Raw genomic sequence first — 15,802 nt, 5'->3', positions numbered from 1 at the left:
TTGCTGGGGACCCTTCTCACCTTCTGTTCTGTAAACACTATAGGAATTTAGGCATGGGTAACCTTGGTGTTCAACATCACATCCTTCCAAGAGATTAGGACAAAGAGTCATTTTCCCTGCCCAGCCCAAAATAAGGGATATGTTGACCTTCATCCCTCTCCATTCTTCTCCATTCTACAAGACTGATCATTGATCTCTCTCTCTCTCTCTCTCTCTCTCTCTCTCTCTCTCTCTTTTTCCTTGTTTTTGGGAAAATAAAAATGATGTAGCTAGAGGATGGGGCAGGAGGGTCATGAATTTCAGGCCAGCCTAAGATACTTAGCAAGACCTTGCCTCAAAAATAAAACATAAAGGGCTGGGGGTAGATCACAGTGGTGGAGTACCTGCCTGCTATACACAAAGACTTAGGTTAAAATCCTCAGAACCACAGAGGGAGGAAAGAAGGAAGGGAGGCAGAGAGGCAAGATTTGAAAGTTTCTTTTTTCCTCCTTTCAGCCATAAGCATCATGCTAGGCTCAGCCTGGAAGTCTGGGAGCCTCCCTCTGCTTCCTGTGCAGACTTTGGTCCCTTTGACTTTCCAACTCGCTCTTTTCACCTATAAAACACTCAGGGCCAAAGTTATCCCAACAGAAACACTCCCCCCACCCACATCCAGCCCCAAAGACAATCCAGAGCCTTCTGGCCCCACAGCCCCTGTGGCTAACATGACGCCCAGGCTGGCCTTCATTCTAGGCCTCCTCAGCATCCCTGGGCAGCTTGGCCCTTCCTGTCTGTGACATGAGTGTCTGTGGCCTGTTGTGTTCCCGTGATGACCTGTGCCGCCTGTTGTCTGTTGAAATTCTCTGTTGTGTAGGTAAAATGCAGGATGGCAGTGCCGACAGCAGCCAGAGCAAAGGTAACCGCAGCCATGGGGCCTGAATCACACAGAGACAGGGACTCACTGGGGACGGGGGGCGAACGCACGCACACCTGCGGGGAGCTCTGGCATCTTTGGGGGTGTGGTTGTGATGCTCATAATGCTGGGGGAGATAAACAGGTGTTAGAGTGAGGTGACGGGGTGCACCAGGGCCAGGGTCTCCCAAGCCTACCCATCAGCTGGGGTCTGGAAGTTGCCTCTTAGAGACTCTTACAGGTGGCTTGGCTGGGCCTCTGCCCAAAAGAGTGGCAGGTCCTTCTGTCCATCCCACACTGAAGAGGATTCCTTGGCTGGATATGAGGGCTTGGCATTTGTGCCCGGGACACCTTACTTTCTTTTTAAAGCCATGCATTGTGTCCTTCCGATTCTAGCTCCCCAGCATCCCAACAACTTGGCCTCAAGAACGGGGGAGGCGGGGCTTCTCTTTCTGTCTGATTGTGAGAGGGCCAGGGCACCCTTTAGGGTGGGGTCTATGAGCTTGGCTCAGCCCTGTCCTGCTGGGAATCCAGGGAAGCGTCCTGTCCTGCAAAGTCCCAAATACGTCTCTGATCCCAGATCCCAGATACTACTGGGACCCGGAGACTGCAGCGGGAAGGGGCTAGCCCCATCCAAGGCTTCTTTGCCAGCCATGAAGGGCCCAGATGGGGCACTCAGCATTTCTCCTGGGCAGGCAGGGTGGGTGCTAAGGATCCCGGCCTGGAGGCTGACCTGCATGTGTGTGTGTGTGTGTGTGTGTGTCTGTGTGCACATTTGTGCTCTGCCCCTACAGCCAAGCAGCAGGACGGGGCAGCTGCTATGGAGATGCAGCCCCTGAAGAGCGCAGAGGGTGGCGATGCAGACGACAAGAAGAAAGCCAACATGCACAAGAAAGAGAAGTCGGTGCTTCAGGGCAAGCTCACCAAGCTGGCTGTGCAGATCGGCAAGGCGGGTGAGTCCACAGCAGGGGCCTCCTTGCCCAGCCCTACCCTGCTCTGTCCTCTTTCGCACCACCTGTAAAAGAAGACCCTTGATCCCTATGGTCCTCGAGGCCTGCCCTGCTCTACTGTCAAACTGCCATGGCCACGGCTCTGAGGATCTGGGCAGGCAGCTCCCCCCAGCTTTGCGTCCCTGCCTTCTCCTCTGTAAACGGGGACAATTCTTGTCCCAGTATGACAGGATATTTTGAGAATTAAAGGTGACTGTGTAGGCAGGGAGCCTAGCCTTGTAACTTACATAGTGGCAGACAGATCCTGTAGGGCCTCGCATTGCAGACAACAAAGACGTTAGCCTGAGGACAGGAAGAGGTAACAGCAAGGGAGAACCAGATGGATTTGGACTTGAGAACAACCCCTCTAGCCAGAGTGCAGAACTGGACTGAAGGGGTTAACTGCAGAGCCAGGAGTCCATGCAGAACGACTTGTCTGAGCCCCAAAGAGCAACCCAGGTTCTCCAACTGAGATGTTAGCTGCAGGTGATAGCTGTGACAGTCTCCTGGCCCAGGAAGCCAAGCCCAGCTGCAAGGTGAGCCCCAGCCCTGCAGCACAGCCTTGACCTCCCCTTGTGCTGAGGATGTATGAATGGCAAGGCCTCCCACCTGGTTACTGAGGCCTCTGTGGCTGTCTCCATTTCTAATTATAGATGGCACAGCAGGGGACAGATGCAAATTATAGGCTCAGTGGTCTATATTTAAACCTGGTGACAGCTCTCTCGGCTGCTGGGAGCTTGGCTTCCCGCCCCTGCGGCTGTCAGGCAAGGATAAAGCTAGGCTCTGATGCTCTGCAGCTGGAGCTGGGATGGGGAGATATGGGGCCCAGGGATTTCCTCCTTCACTGCCATGGCTGTCACAGGCAGGTGACTCCACAGTAGTGTGTGGCACTAAGGGACCTAGAAACTAAATGATGACAACCTCCTGGCCTCTGAAGACCTCAGTCTCCACTCACGCCATCCTGCCAGGGATAAAGTTCGCAGTTGAGCATCCTGAGCTCCCAGCCCCCCACCACCTCCCTCTGGGGTGGCCACGGATTTATGGATGGGTACTCCATGCTAAGTCTGCTAAGTAAGAAATGCATTTCAGAGAGGGTGGAAAGCCAGAGAATCCTGAGATCTGTGCAGAATTCCTAGGCTTTGCTTCACCCATGGGACCCCTAGACCACAAGCTACATGATGGAGCACATCCACTATGCAGAGTTGCCTGAGCTTGAAACCCATACACCAGTCAGGGGGTCATTGGCTTCTGTGTGGTGTAGTTGCACCCACAGGCCCTTGCCATCAGCCTTCCTCCATCAGAGAAAGCAAGTAGGCACAGTCCCCACATCACGTGTGTGGTATCTGCAGCAGGTCAGAGAAAGGCACACTGATCTGACAGGGGGACCTCAAGGATCAAGTGTATCTCTTCAGCTACAGCATTACCCTAGTCTGAAGCCATCAGCTAGTCACTTCCCCTATCTGAGCCTCTGTTTGCTCATCTAAACAATGGCCATCTATTCCCTCCACCTGGGACACTCTCCCCAAGACCACCACATATCCTGATGTCTACTCGAATACCACCTCCTCCAAAACACCATCCCTGGTCATGCTAGCTACAGCAGCCGCTCTCTTCAGCCACATCTTCCTGGTGTCTCTCTTCACAACATCAACCCATGTCTATAATGATTTTACTATAGCCAAGTATGGTGGCGCGCGCGCGCGCGCGCGCGCACACACACACACACACACACACACACACACACACACCTATAATCCCAACACTCTTGCCATGTATTTTTCTATTGGTTTCTTACCTACCTCTGCCTGGGCAGGGTGTCTGCATTTGTTACTGCCCAATCTCTGTGACCTAGATGAGGAAGCACCATGCACCTGGCATATCACAGATGTTCAAAGGCATTTGTGGAGTGAATGAGGAAGAATCCAACCTTACCTCATTATTGTGTGACAGTTGTATACAGGTGGCTTTTGTTGATATACTCATGTGTTCCCTTGACACATGTTTATAGTGAGGCCGAATGTCATGTGGGCACCACGCTCGGCACTTTACCTGCATTTCCATGAGAGCTTTACAAAACTACAGGCAGAAAATCAGCCCCCATGCCCCATACAGAAGGGGTAACTGAGGCTCCTTGAGGCTCAAGAACTTGCTCTCAGCCACAAAGCAAGGAATAAATTACAACTAGGAGATGAGCTGAGGTCTGCCCAAGGGGCCTCCAGAAGGGGTTTAGTGCCTACCTCAGCCCTCCCCCAGAGCCCTCTGAGCACGTGCCCTCATGTCACAGGCCTGGTGATGTCAGCCATCACGGTAATCATCCTGGTGCTCTACTTCACCGTGGACACCTTCGTGGTCAACAAGAAGCCGTGGCTGACAGAGTGCACACCTGTCTACGTGCAGTACTTCGTCAAGTTCTTCATCATCGGTGTGACGGTGCTGGTGGTCGCTGTGCCTGAGGGCCTCCCTCTGGCGGTCACCATCTCACTGGCCTATTCCGTGAAGGTAAGAAAGGAGAGTAGTGTTGGGTGGCTGAGGCAGTCCCAGTTGGGGCTCTGTCAGGGAACCAGGGAGGGCGCATCTAGACCTCGAAGATGAGCTAAGAAGTATGTGACTGCAGGTCCCCCAAACTCAGACACCTTCAGAAGCATAACGCAAACCCAAAGTTAGGCCCCGGCCACAGGAGCCCCTGTTATTCAGTCCAGCCAAGCATGGCTTTATGGGGATGCAACCCAGACTGGGCAGACCTTCAGAATTTTCCTCAAAAAGAAGGCAAAAATCCATACTTAATATAAACTGTTCTGATCCGTATTGACAACCAACTCAGACTTAGAAAATAAAGTGGGGCTGCGATATGGCTCAGAGACAAATGACTTCATTGGCAAGCCCAAGGCCACAGTACTGCAAATGTCAAATGCAGACATGACTGGGCAAGCCAGAACACAGCCCCTCGCCCCCAAACCAAACAGGCCATGCCCTAAGATGTGGAAAAGTGAAGCAAAATAACACAGGAAGCCCCCACCCCTCGGGTAGGGGTTGCCAAAAACACAGGGGGGTTTACAAGTAGTTGAGCAGTGTACCACTTGGATGTTCACTGGGAATCTAGAGCTGTCCCTAAGTGCCCATGTACCTGCTGAAGCAGTGGCTATCGGAGAGCCCACGTGCGACAAACCAGGCCCACAGTGCCACTACCAGATTGCCCTGTCTGCACGTCCTTCCTTTTCCTTGGGATTTCCCCATTTGTTTGGGCAGGGACATGGACTCCTATTTCCCAGGGTCCCAACACCAAGACGTTGCTGAGGAGGCATTTGCTCTGAGACATTGGCAACTCAGCCAAAGGGCAAGGCGAGCATCAGTTTCCAAGCCGGAATTTGGACGGTGCTCTGCGATGTAATTTCATATAGAGAGTGATCTCCCTGCAGGTGCCAGCAAGTGGCAACTCCGTGTAAGGGATACAGCCCTGACCAGCTCCCTCTCTTACAGTTCTCAAAGAAACCCCCTCCCACAAACCAAAGCCCAAACAGGTGACAGCACAGTGCTCCTCAAGGATGCCAAGGGTAACTGTTGCATGGCCATAAGTAGGTTCCCACTGCCACACCACTGAGCTCAGGGACTCTGTGAAGCTTGGTAGAGCTGGTTTGGGAACATCATGAGCAGGCAGTTGTAGGCCTGAGCATCTTCTGAAGTTTTTATCTCTGGCATGTGACTGGCAAAACCACACGGTAAACAGTGAGGCTAACATTCCCCCCTTTGAGCTTGCCCCTGGGGCCACCATCAAGAGCGCGATGGTGAGCTCTTGGGTTAGCACCTCTTAACAGGAGCACCGCACAATCCAGGCACATCATTTTAAATGTCCTAGAAACTTCCTTTTTAAATTCAAGCTGGGGAACTGTCTCAACGTGTAAAGTACTTGCTGCGCCAAGTGTGGAAACCCAAGGTCAGATCCCCGCACCCACATAAAAGTCAGGCCTGCTAGCACGAACCTGTGACCCCAGCCCTGGGGGGAACCCACACAGACAGATCTTGAAGGGGCTTGCTGACCAGCCAACATGGCTGACAGGGCCAGCTCCAGGTTCAGTGAGAAAGCCTGTCTCAAAATAAGACAGAAAGGATACCCCAAGGTCAATCGCTAGCCTCCACATGCAACTGAATGGACCAATGTACATATGAAAGGGGTATAAAATGTGACTGGGGGGGCAGATGGTGGTGGCACATGCCTTTAATCCCAGCACTGGGGAGGCAGAGCCAGGTGGATCTCTGTGAGTTTGAGGCCAGCCTGGGCTACAGAGTGAGATGCAGGACAGGCACCAAAACTTGAAACCCTGTCTCAAAAAAAAACAAAACAAAACAAAATACAAATTTACTCAAACTTATGTCCAAATTATCAATAATCCAACATGTAATCATCACAAAAGAAATGCTTCCTTTGTACATCTGTTTTCATAATGTCTTTAAATCCAGCGTATTTGTATACTTCGGGCCACATTTCAAGTGTCCCATCACCCCTCAGCAGCTACCACATTGGACAGTCCTGTGAGAGATTTTTGTGCATTTTGTTTTGGGTTTTGTTTTGTTTGTCGTGGGGTTTCACTGTGCAGCCCAGGGTGGCCTTGTACTTACAGCATTCCCCCACCTCTATCTTCCAAGTGCTGGAATGTGCCACTGTATCTGGCTTCCAACAAGAGATTCTTAAAGGCTCCTTCGGTGTGGACAGGTGCACTGGAATGCGATGGAATGAGTAGACTGCCAGGCTAGGGGAACTGGGAGGTCGGGAGGAGCTGGCAGGTCAGGAGGAGCTGGCAGGTCGGGAGGAGCTGGCAGGTTGGGAGGAGCTGGCAGGTTGGGAGGAGCTGGCAGGTCGGGAGGAGCTGGCAGGTCGGGAGGAGCTGGCAGGTCAGGAAACTCCAGACTTCATTTCACCGCATGTGGGATCTTGATCAGCTCACTTTGGCTGGAATTTGTCAATTGAGAAGTGGATTTCCAGGCTCCTCCCAGGTCTCCCAGGAACCTTACTGGACAGCACCAGAAAACAGACTGTAAAGCATGTTGCAAACTCAGCTAGATCGATCTGCCATCGATCAGACACTCACTGCACACTTACTGGTGCTATTATCATTGCAAGTTATAAGAATGTAAATACAGTAGCATTTTATCCTACGGATATTCATGTTCAGCAAAACAAACCTCTGTTTAAACCATCCAATTTCACTCCTTTTAACCTCGTGATGAAGAGTTACTGTGGGAACAGGAATGGAGGAAATCAAACCCCTAGGCACAGACCCTACTTGATTTTGCCTCTGGTAATTTCACAAACTCTCCTTGCCACATGGGGTCAGCAGGTCAGCAGGGCCTGCCTGAGAATTATGTCATTTCCATTACTTGTGGGAGAAATTAGGAATATAGAACTGGATCAGAAAGAAAGGTCCACAGAGGGAAACAAATACTATTAGGTCCAGTAGGGTAGTGTGATAAATTAAAAAGAAAGGATGTTGATAAATGAAACATGTGTTATAGGTAGTAACCTATGTGCATTTTCTTCTGTATTACATTTGTGTGTGTGTGTGTGTGTGTGTGTGTGTGTGTGTGTGTGTGTGTGTGTGTTTATTGGGGGCTAGGGAGATGGGCGCAGTGTGTAAGTATTTACTGTGTGAGCCTGCAGACCTGAATTCAGACTCTCAGTGCCCGAGTAAAAAGCTGGGTCCGGCTGTGTGTGCCTGTGTCCCCAGGGCTTTGGGCCGGCAGAGATGGGGTAGCAGCTGGGACTGACTGGCCAGTCAGACTCGCCAACATGCAGAGAGCCCCAGGTTCAGTGAGAGACTGTCTCAAGTGGATAAGGCAGAAAGCCAACGAGCAGAACACTAAACATGCTCCTTTAACTGTCTCACACATACACATATGTGCGTGCGCGCGCACACACACACACACACACACACACACACACACACACACACACACGTAGTTTTTACTATGCATGCTCTGATAAATGTCCATTTATCAGAAAAGGTGATTTATAGACTTGAGGAAGTCAATACTATTCTACAATTCTATCACCTTGAGATAGTGACATTATTTATGTTTTTGTTTTGCTAGACAGGGTTTCTCTGTGTAGTTTTGGTGCCTGTCCTGGATCTCACTCTGTAGACCAGGCTATCCTTGAACTCACAGAGATCCACCTGCCTCTGTCTCCTGGGTGCTGGGATTAAAGCCATGCACCACCACTGCCAAGCTTGATAGTGCCATTATTGTTTCCCTATTTTTACAGATACTTTCCTGTATCTGTAAGCACAAATGCATCCTAAATGTGTCCACTTAGGGTGAAATTGATGAGTCTCTCACCAGGTACCAGGAAAACATTTGAGAAATTCAGAATCAAATGAAGAGCAGTTACTTACATTAATAGGAATGATCAGGGATGACCCAGCCTTCATTTTTAAAATTTTTCCTACTCCTTTTTTCCGTAAAGAATGTAGGTGAAAAAAATAAAAATAAAAATAAATAAAAGTTTTAAAAAAGAATGTAGGTGAGGAGGCTGGAGAAATGGCTTGGAGGTTAAAAGCACTTGTTGCTCTTCCAGAGGCCCCGGGTTCCGTTCCCAGCACCCACATGGAGGTTACAACCATCTGTAACTCCAGTCCCAGGGGTTCTGATGCCCTCTGCTGACCTCTGTAGGCATCAGGCACATACATGATGCACATACGTTTGTACAGCCAAACACTCATACACATAAACTAAATAAATCTAAAAGGAAAAAATTAAGAATATAGATGACCACACACCTTAATCCCAGCACTTGGGAGGCAGAGGCAGGAGGATCTCTGTGAGTTCGAGGCCAGCCTGGTCTACAGGGTGAGTTCCAGGACAGCCAGTGCTACACAGAAAAACCCTGTCTCAGAAACACACACACACACACACACACACACACACACACACACACACACACAAAGAATATTGATGAAGCAGAGTGTGGTTGAGCACACCTGTAATTCCAGCAATGGGAGACAGAGATGGGAAGATCATGAGTTCAAGGTTATCCTTGGCTGGATTGCTAGTTCTAGGCCAGCCTGTGATGCATGGGACCTTGTTCCCAAAGCAGATGTCAGTGACTTCTGTGATAAAAATTAATGAATTCAATTATCAAATTTTAAACAGTCCAAATGGTTAATAAAAAGGAGACCCACATGTGGGGCTAAAGAAGCCCAGAGGTTACTTGCACATGCAGAAGGTTAAGGGGAGGCTGGGGTCCAGGAAATTCCCACCAGCATCCTCTCTTCCTCAGTTTCCCTTTCTTACCCATTCTCTAGAAAATGATGAAGGACAACAACTTGGTCCGCCACCTGGATGCCTGTGAGACCATGGGCAATGCCACGGCCATCTGCTCAGACAAGACAGGCACGCTGACCACCAACCGCATGACCGTGGTACAGGCCTACGTCGGCGATGTCCACTACAAGGAGATCCCTGATCCCAGCTCCATTAATGCCAAAACCATGGAACTGCTGGTCAACGCCATTGCCATCAATAGCGCCTACACCACCAAGATCCTGGTAAGTGAGCGTGGGAGCATCCTCTGTAGTGGAGCACCTGATTCAGCTGCTAAGTCTGAGGCTCACAAAACGGGCAGCTCGGCTCTTAACTTTCTGCTAACATGGCTGCAATGTTTGTGAAACCAAAAGAAACGGTCACTGCTAGTTATTACTGGTGATTGCTGTGATTCAGATACTTATTTTTAATTCCTGCCATTGACCCCCCCCCAACATGCATGCATGTGCATGCATGCGCGCGCGCGCGCGCACACACACACACACACACACACACACACACACACTTTTTTTTGTGGAGTTGAGGATCGAACCCAGGGCCTTGTGCTTGCTAGGCAAGCACTCTACCACTGAGCTAAATCCCCAACCAACAATTTTTTTTTTTAAGATTTATTTATTTATTATGTATACAGTGTTCTGTCTGCATATATCCCTGCAGACCAGAAGAGGGGACCAGATTTCATTACAGATGGTTGTAAACTACCATGTGGTTGCTGGGAATTGAACTCAGGACCTTTGGAAGAGCAACACACACATTTTAAATAAACACTTTTTTTTTTTTTTTTTTTTTGAGACAAGGTTTCACTGTGTAGCTCTAGCCTGGGGCTCGGAGATTCACTTGTCTCTGCTTCCTGAGTGCTAGGATTAAAGGCATGTGCCACCATGTCCAGCCATAATTGGTTAGCTTTTGCCACACATAAAACTACTCCAAGTCAGAGCTCAGAGCAGCTGTATACAGTAGGCATTCTATGTGGACACACTCCAGGCCCCCACTGATTCAATAAACACTGGTTCAGAAATATGCAGAAGAGGACGGGAACCAGTACAGGTGGAGCGATTGCCTTGCAAACACAAGGACCTGAGTTCAATACTCAGACTCACTTTTTAAAAAGCCAGGTATAGGGGCCAGTTAGGCGGCTCATTGAGCTGAAGGAGGGCTTGCTGCTGGGTCCAACCAGCAGTGTTCAATCTCCAGTACTCATGGTAAAAGGAGAGAATCGAGTCCCCATGAACAGTTGTCCTCTGACCTCCTCATGTGGGTCCTAGCATACCTGAGTTAGGTGCAGGTGAGCACACTCCCAATGCCAGCACTGGAGAACTGATGTAAGTGGACCTCTGGGGCTCAGTGGCTGGCCAGCCTAGCCTATTAGCAAGCCCTGGGTCAGTGAGAGATACCATCTCAAGCAGCATGCTGGAAGGCTCCTGAGGAAAACGCCTGACATCCCCCAGCTGTCACCCATGTGTATGCACATCTGCTCCCATATGTGTATGCACATCTGCACACATGCACTCATGTCCACACACAGAAACCAATGCCCGGACACAAACACATACATCAGAGCCTGGGCCTTGACAGCCTCTCTTACAAGCCACGATTGCGTCTTGTCCCCAGTAGTCCAGATGAAGACAAACAGAGAAAAGCAGCAAACGGGGGCTTCATTCTGTACAGTCACATTAGGAAGAACAAAGAGGTCTAAAAACTTCACCCCAAGTCCATCCTTGGGGTCCTGACACGGCATTTGTTGAGTAGAGGTTATGCATAACCAAACAGTCCAGTACTGAGCTGCACGGACATTGACAATTTGTTGGCTGTGTGCCTTGTTCTTGCTCCCGAAACAGCCATTTCTTAGCATTTACATTGCACTGTGTCTAAGCCATCAAGAGATGAACTGAAGTGGGCTATGCATGGGTTCTATGGCGCCATTTTATCAGAGGGACTTGAGTGTCTGCAGACTTCAGTGGGAGTCCATAACCAGTGCTCTGTGGGTGGATACATTCAAGCTGAGCCTCATCCCACCTCTCCTGGCCTCCCTCATACCTCTAACTCAGGTGGAGAGCTGTGCTGATTGGAGAGGGGTCCAGGCTAGGTCCAGGCTGATTCTGCTCTGCTCCACAGGCTGTCGCCTCCTCTGCCAGGCTAGTCTGGGCATGTCCATAGGGAGACAAGCAGGTTCTGAGAGAACAGAGGCTGTGCTGGCACTCTGGAGACCTGAGCGAGGAACTGCCACTGTGTCAATTTGTCATGCTGTATCGGTCAATATATACAACTCAGGAAATTAGTGCAAGTGGGATGGCCGATGCCCCGTCTCACGGGGAAGTGCTGGGAAGAGCCTGGTTTCAGAGAGGGGAATCAGGGTGAACAATTTCACAATGTGTGTCTCTCGGAAGATGCTGGTATTACAGAAGCGTCCCCCTGAATGAGATGTAACTCCCTTTCTCAGCTAACTGGCCTATGCCCCCTGCTTGGTTGAGAAGCACTGGTGGCCTCTTGATAAATTAATCAGACCTCTCCCATCCAGATGTTCCCTGCTTCCCAGCTGTAGGGTGTTTCTCATTCTGTGCAGCTGAGCAACCCTCCAAATGTGCAGGAGTCCTGGCCTTCCCTCCTGTCCCCGAGTCTGCCGTAACCCTCGAATGCATCAGCGTAGCTTTGTAAGGAGCTATTGGTGAAATTGTTAAGGCCACTCCATGTAGTTAAAAGGGAGGTTTATTTTGTGGGGTAACTTACAAATGAAGGGATAGGTTTAGGGTCTGGCAAAGGTATGGCGCAGTCTGGCGGTGTTTTCTGGAGAACTCAGCTGGGTCTACTCCTGCGTCCAGACTCCCAGAACCATGAGAGAGAGACCTCCTCTCGATCCTGGGTCTTCCGCTTCCTCCTCCGCCCCGCCTTGTGGGTGTGACCATTACCGAAGCTATCCACTACGAGGAGCCAGCGGAAGTGCTGTGTTATTGAGGAGCCTGTGAGTCAGCCACTGTGGGGCTAGGGCTGGTGAGGGGTGGAGGAGGAGGCAGCTTCTGTACCCTCCACCAGCTGAGCAGCCGTCCCTGCCAGCCTGGGGCGGCAGGCTGAGGGAAGCAAAGTGATGAAGAGGAAAAGTAGGTCGGCGAACATGTGTGATAGAGCCCTGGGGGGTGGGGGGAGGATGCCAGAAATGACAACTGTCCTGTCTTCTTTACCCCAATTCGGAAGCAAGGGAGATCAGCAGAGCTTTATCCTTCCCAAGCTTCCCGAAAATAACCAAGACTCTGTTAATGATTTTGTCCTGCAGATCTGGCCAAGAGGAGCAGGCAGTTCCAGAGCAGGGTGGTGGGGGTGGCCATGTGGGCACAGCCCCACGGGGAGGGCTTGGATTGAGATGCCTATGAGTCCTTTACAGTCAGAGGGAGTTCTTGCGGTCTGTCTAGAGGGCTGCACAGTGGGAAGTCTCCATGGAGCCGCACTTTAGAGGCTGGCAGGAAACTCGGGTGGTGTCTTCAGATGGGCTGAAGCTGTATCCAGGCAGCATCAAGGTTAGAGGTCAACAGTCTGCCCAAGGTGAGGATGCAGCTGGGGAGGCTGGGAAGGAGCCATGTTAACTAGAGTTAGGTAGGGTCAGAGCCTAGGCACTGGCAGCCAGCCTCCTTACAAGCCAGGCTTGGCCACTCCTCCTCAGGAGTCCAGTGAAAGACAAAATTGATAGAGAAAAGCAGGGAAAGGAAGGTTTGGCCACTGCAGCCCTGTCGGTAAGAGGAACAAAAGGGTCTAGAGACCTGCTCTCAGCCCAAGTCCTGATACGAGGCAACGGGAATTCATAACTAAACCACCCTGGTCAGGGTGCGGTCCCACCCATCACTGACCCGTCAGTATCTGGGCTCCAGTCTGTCCTGCGAGATGGTCTGACAAGTCAGAAGCATGTGAGGTCCTTCAGGAGACTAGCTCCCCTCTGGCTAGCACCAGTCTTCAGCCTTTTTCCTTCTCACGGTCTAAGATTCCTGGGGAAACCGCCGGGTTCTCAGCATCTGTTGTTTCAGTAGTCTGGTAAGCCAAAGGGGGGCACATATGGGTCCCTTTAGAAGACCTTCATCCTTGCCAGGCCCCAGGACCTGGGGTAATGATTTGTAAGCCGAGTCAGGAGGTCACTCACTTCCCGGGCTACAGGTTCCCTTGCGGTGTGTGTCTCAAAGCTTGTCACCCTAGGACTCCTGTGCCTGTCTTTCTGGGTCTTTCTGAAAATGCTCTGGCATGCAGTTCTCTTTGCTGTGAGCTAACATCCCTTAGCCTAGGATCTGGGGGTATAAGGAGAGAAGGTGTTAGCTGCCTGTGCTGGCCTGCCTTCAAACCGTTCCCTAGCTGGGTGAATGAAAGAAGTTACTCAACCTCTGTATTCTGTTTCTCGGGGGGAAAGATTGGATGGTGATAGAATGAAGTGAGTTTGTGAGTGGCAGGTGCCAGCCCAAGGCCTGGTGTGTGGTTGGCATGGGATAGAACTGCTGTTTTCACTCACCATTGAACCACCCCACTGAGAGGGCTCTATTGGTAGCAAAACAGAAGCTGGAAATTCATTAGAGAATGGGACATTGTTCTGGGTAGGAAGGGGGTCTTTTCCAAAGCCTGACAGGCAGCCAGAGGCAAAGCCAGGCAACCAGACCCCTAAAGATACCTACTCCATCAGAAGGCCCAGATCAGGTTTTGATTTTCAGAACCAACCACCACATCCCCCTGTACTGGGCTTGGGAAAGGCCTGGAGTCCAGAGGGTCAGCTTCACACCCAGGCCCTTCCAGCCACATGGGGCTAAGGGGATCTTGGGGGTTCCTTTCCTGGTCCAGGTGAAGCCAGAGAAGGGACTGGGACAGAAGTCCATTGTCTTTGTTGGTTTCTGTTGCTATGGTGATACACCATGACCAGAGGCAACCTGGGAAGGAAAGGACTTATTTTGTCTCACACTTCCAGGTTACAATCCATCACTGAGGGAAGTAAAGGCAGGAACCTAGAGGCAGGAACTGATACAGAGGCCGTGGAGGGATGCTGCTTACTGGATTACTCACTCATGGCTGCTCATCTTGCTTTCTTTTAGCACAGAGAACCACCAGTCCCAATGGTGGCCCCACCCACCATCATGCACTGGGCCTTCCTGCATCAATCATATAGAAAATGCACTACATATATGCCTATAGGCCAACCTTATGGAAGCATTTTTTTCAGTTGAAAGTCCCTCTTCCCAAGTCAGGTGTGGTAGCACACGCCTTTAAATCCAGCCCTCATGAGGCAGAGGCAGGTGGATCTCTCTGAGTCCAAGGCTAGCCTGGTCTACAGAGAGAGTCCCAGGACAGCCAGGGGTATATAGAGAAACCTGTCTCTTAAAAACAAAGACAAGTTTCTCTTCCCAAATGACTATCTGTGCATGTCAAGTAAACCTAGCCAGCATGTCCATCTACCCTGCAAGCCAAGTTTGGAGCTCCAAACTGAAGGACAGCCTGAAACATGCAAGAGGAAATGGCAGCAAAGATACTGTGTCTTTCCACTGGGGCTGGGACAAGAGCTTGGCCAGGGACACAGGGCTCTGGACAGGACACAACTCCTAGATGCTGTTTAACCCTCCATGTGAGAAACTGTTCTTGTGTTCTTAGCGTCTCCTGAAGCCTGCATATATACTCTTTGACAGTGAGCAGCAATTAGGTCACCTCTGGTCCACTAGAATAGACTTCTGAGAAATGCTGGGTGGAGGTGGGATAGGTGATTTTATAGGTAAACAGATATATTATTCATGGGATGAAGGAGAGGAAGGAAGGGAAAGAGGGAGAGAGAGTGATGCTGTGGGTATGTGGATGGATGGAAGGTTGTGAGTGAACAGATGATGGATGCATGGATTTGGATGGATGAGTGGGGGATGAATGGATGGATATGGTGGGTGGATGGATGTACTGTTGGATAGATGGATGGATGTAGATGGATAGATAGATAGATAGATAGATAGATAGATAGATAGATAGATGGATGGATGGATGGACATGGGTCACTCTAAGTGCATAGGTGGTTGAATGGATGTGAGTGGTTAGGTAGGTAGATATATGTATGTGAGTAAATGGATGGATAAGCATGGATTGCTATATGGATGCTGGTGGGTGAGTATATGGATGTATGGATGGATATATGGATGATGATGTGTGAATGTAAAAGAATGGATGGATGGATGGATGGATGGATGGATGGATGGATGGATAAGCATGGGTGAGTGGAGAGATAACTGTAGGTAGATAGATGGCTATAAGTGAATGAGAATGAATTGGAAGGAGTCTTAGGAACATCCCCATACCTCTTTCCATGGCAACAAGAGGTAGACATTGACTCCAGATCCAGACCATGGCAGCACCAGTGCTCAATTGCTGCCTCCATATTGCTGAGCTGGACTCTTCCCAAACCACCGTTGGCTACAAAGGCTGCATTCAGTGATCCAGATACCTCTTGATTTTCTTGTACCTTCTGTTCTTCAGAAACTAAACAAACAGAGCTGGGGTGTAGCTCATTTGGTAGAATGCTCCCCTAGCACTCACAAAGCTCTGTATTCAGTCCCCAGCCCTGCATAAATCACATGTATGGTTCCCACATATAGTCCCAGAACTCCAGAAGG

The 15,802-nt window shown here is 50.2% G+C and overlaps 1 protein-coding gene across 11 annotated transcripts in view; it reads left to right on the top strand.

The window, feature by feature from the left end:
• Atp2b2 (ATPase plasma membrane Ca2+ transporting 2) overlaps positions 1-15,802 on the top strand; it is a 319,903-nt gene that overhangs the window by 260,844 nt on the left and 43,257 nt on the right. For 9 of the 11 annotated variants that reach the window (XM_036181095.1, XM_036181094.1, XM_036181091.1 and 6 more), the window contains 4 exons: positions 854-895; positions 1,686-1,844; positions 4,165-4,379; positions 9,176-9,418. In XM_036181095.1, coding sequence (XP_036036988.1) covers positions 854-895; positions 1,686-1,844; positions 4,165-4,379; positions 9,176-9,418 — 659 coding nt within the window. The remainder of the gene's footprint in view (positions 1-853; positions 896-1,685; positions 1,845-4,164; positions 4,380-9,175; positions 9,419-15,802) is intronic. The other 2 variants (XM_036181098.1, XM_036181100.1) reach the window with 1 other exon arrangement.

Source organism: Onychomys torridus, chromosome 3 (assembly GCF_903995425.1).
Source record: "Onychomys torridus chromosome 3, mOncTor1.1, whole genome shotgun sequence".
Classification (NCBI taxonomy): Eukaryota; Metazoa; Chordata; class Mammalia; order Rodentia; family Cricetidae; genus Onychomys; species Onychomys torridus.
The sequence above is the reverse complement of the archived record's forward strand: the minus strand, read 5'-3'. Positions and strand labels throughout refer to the sequence as shown.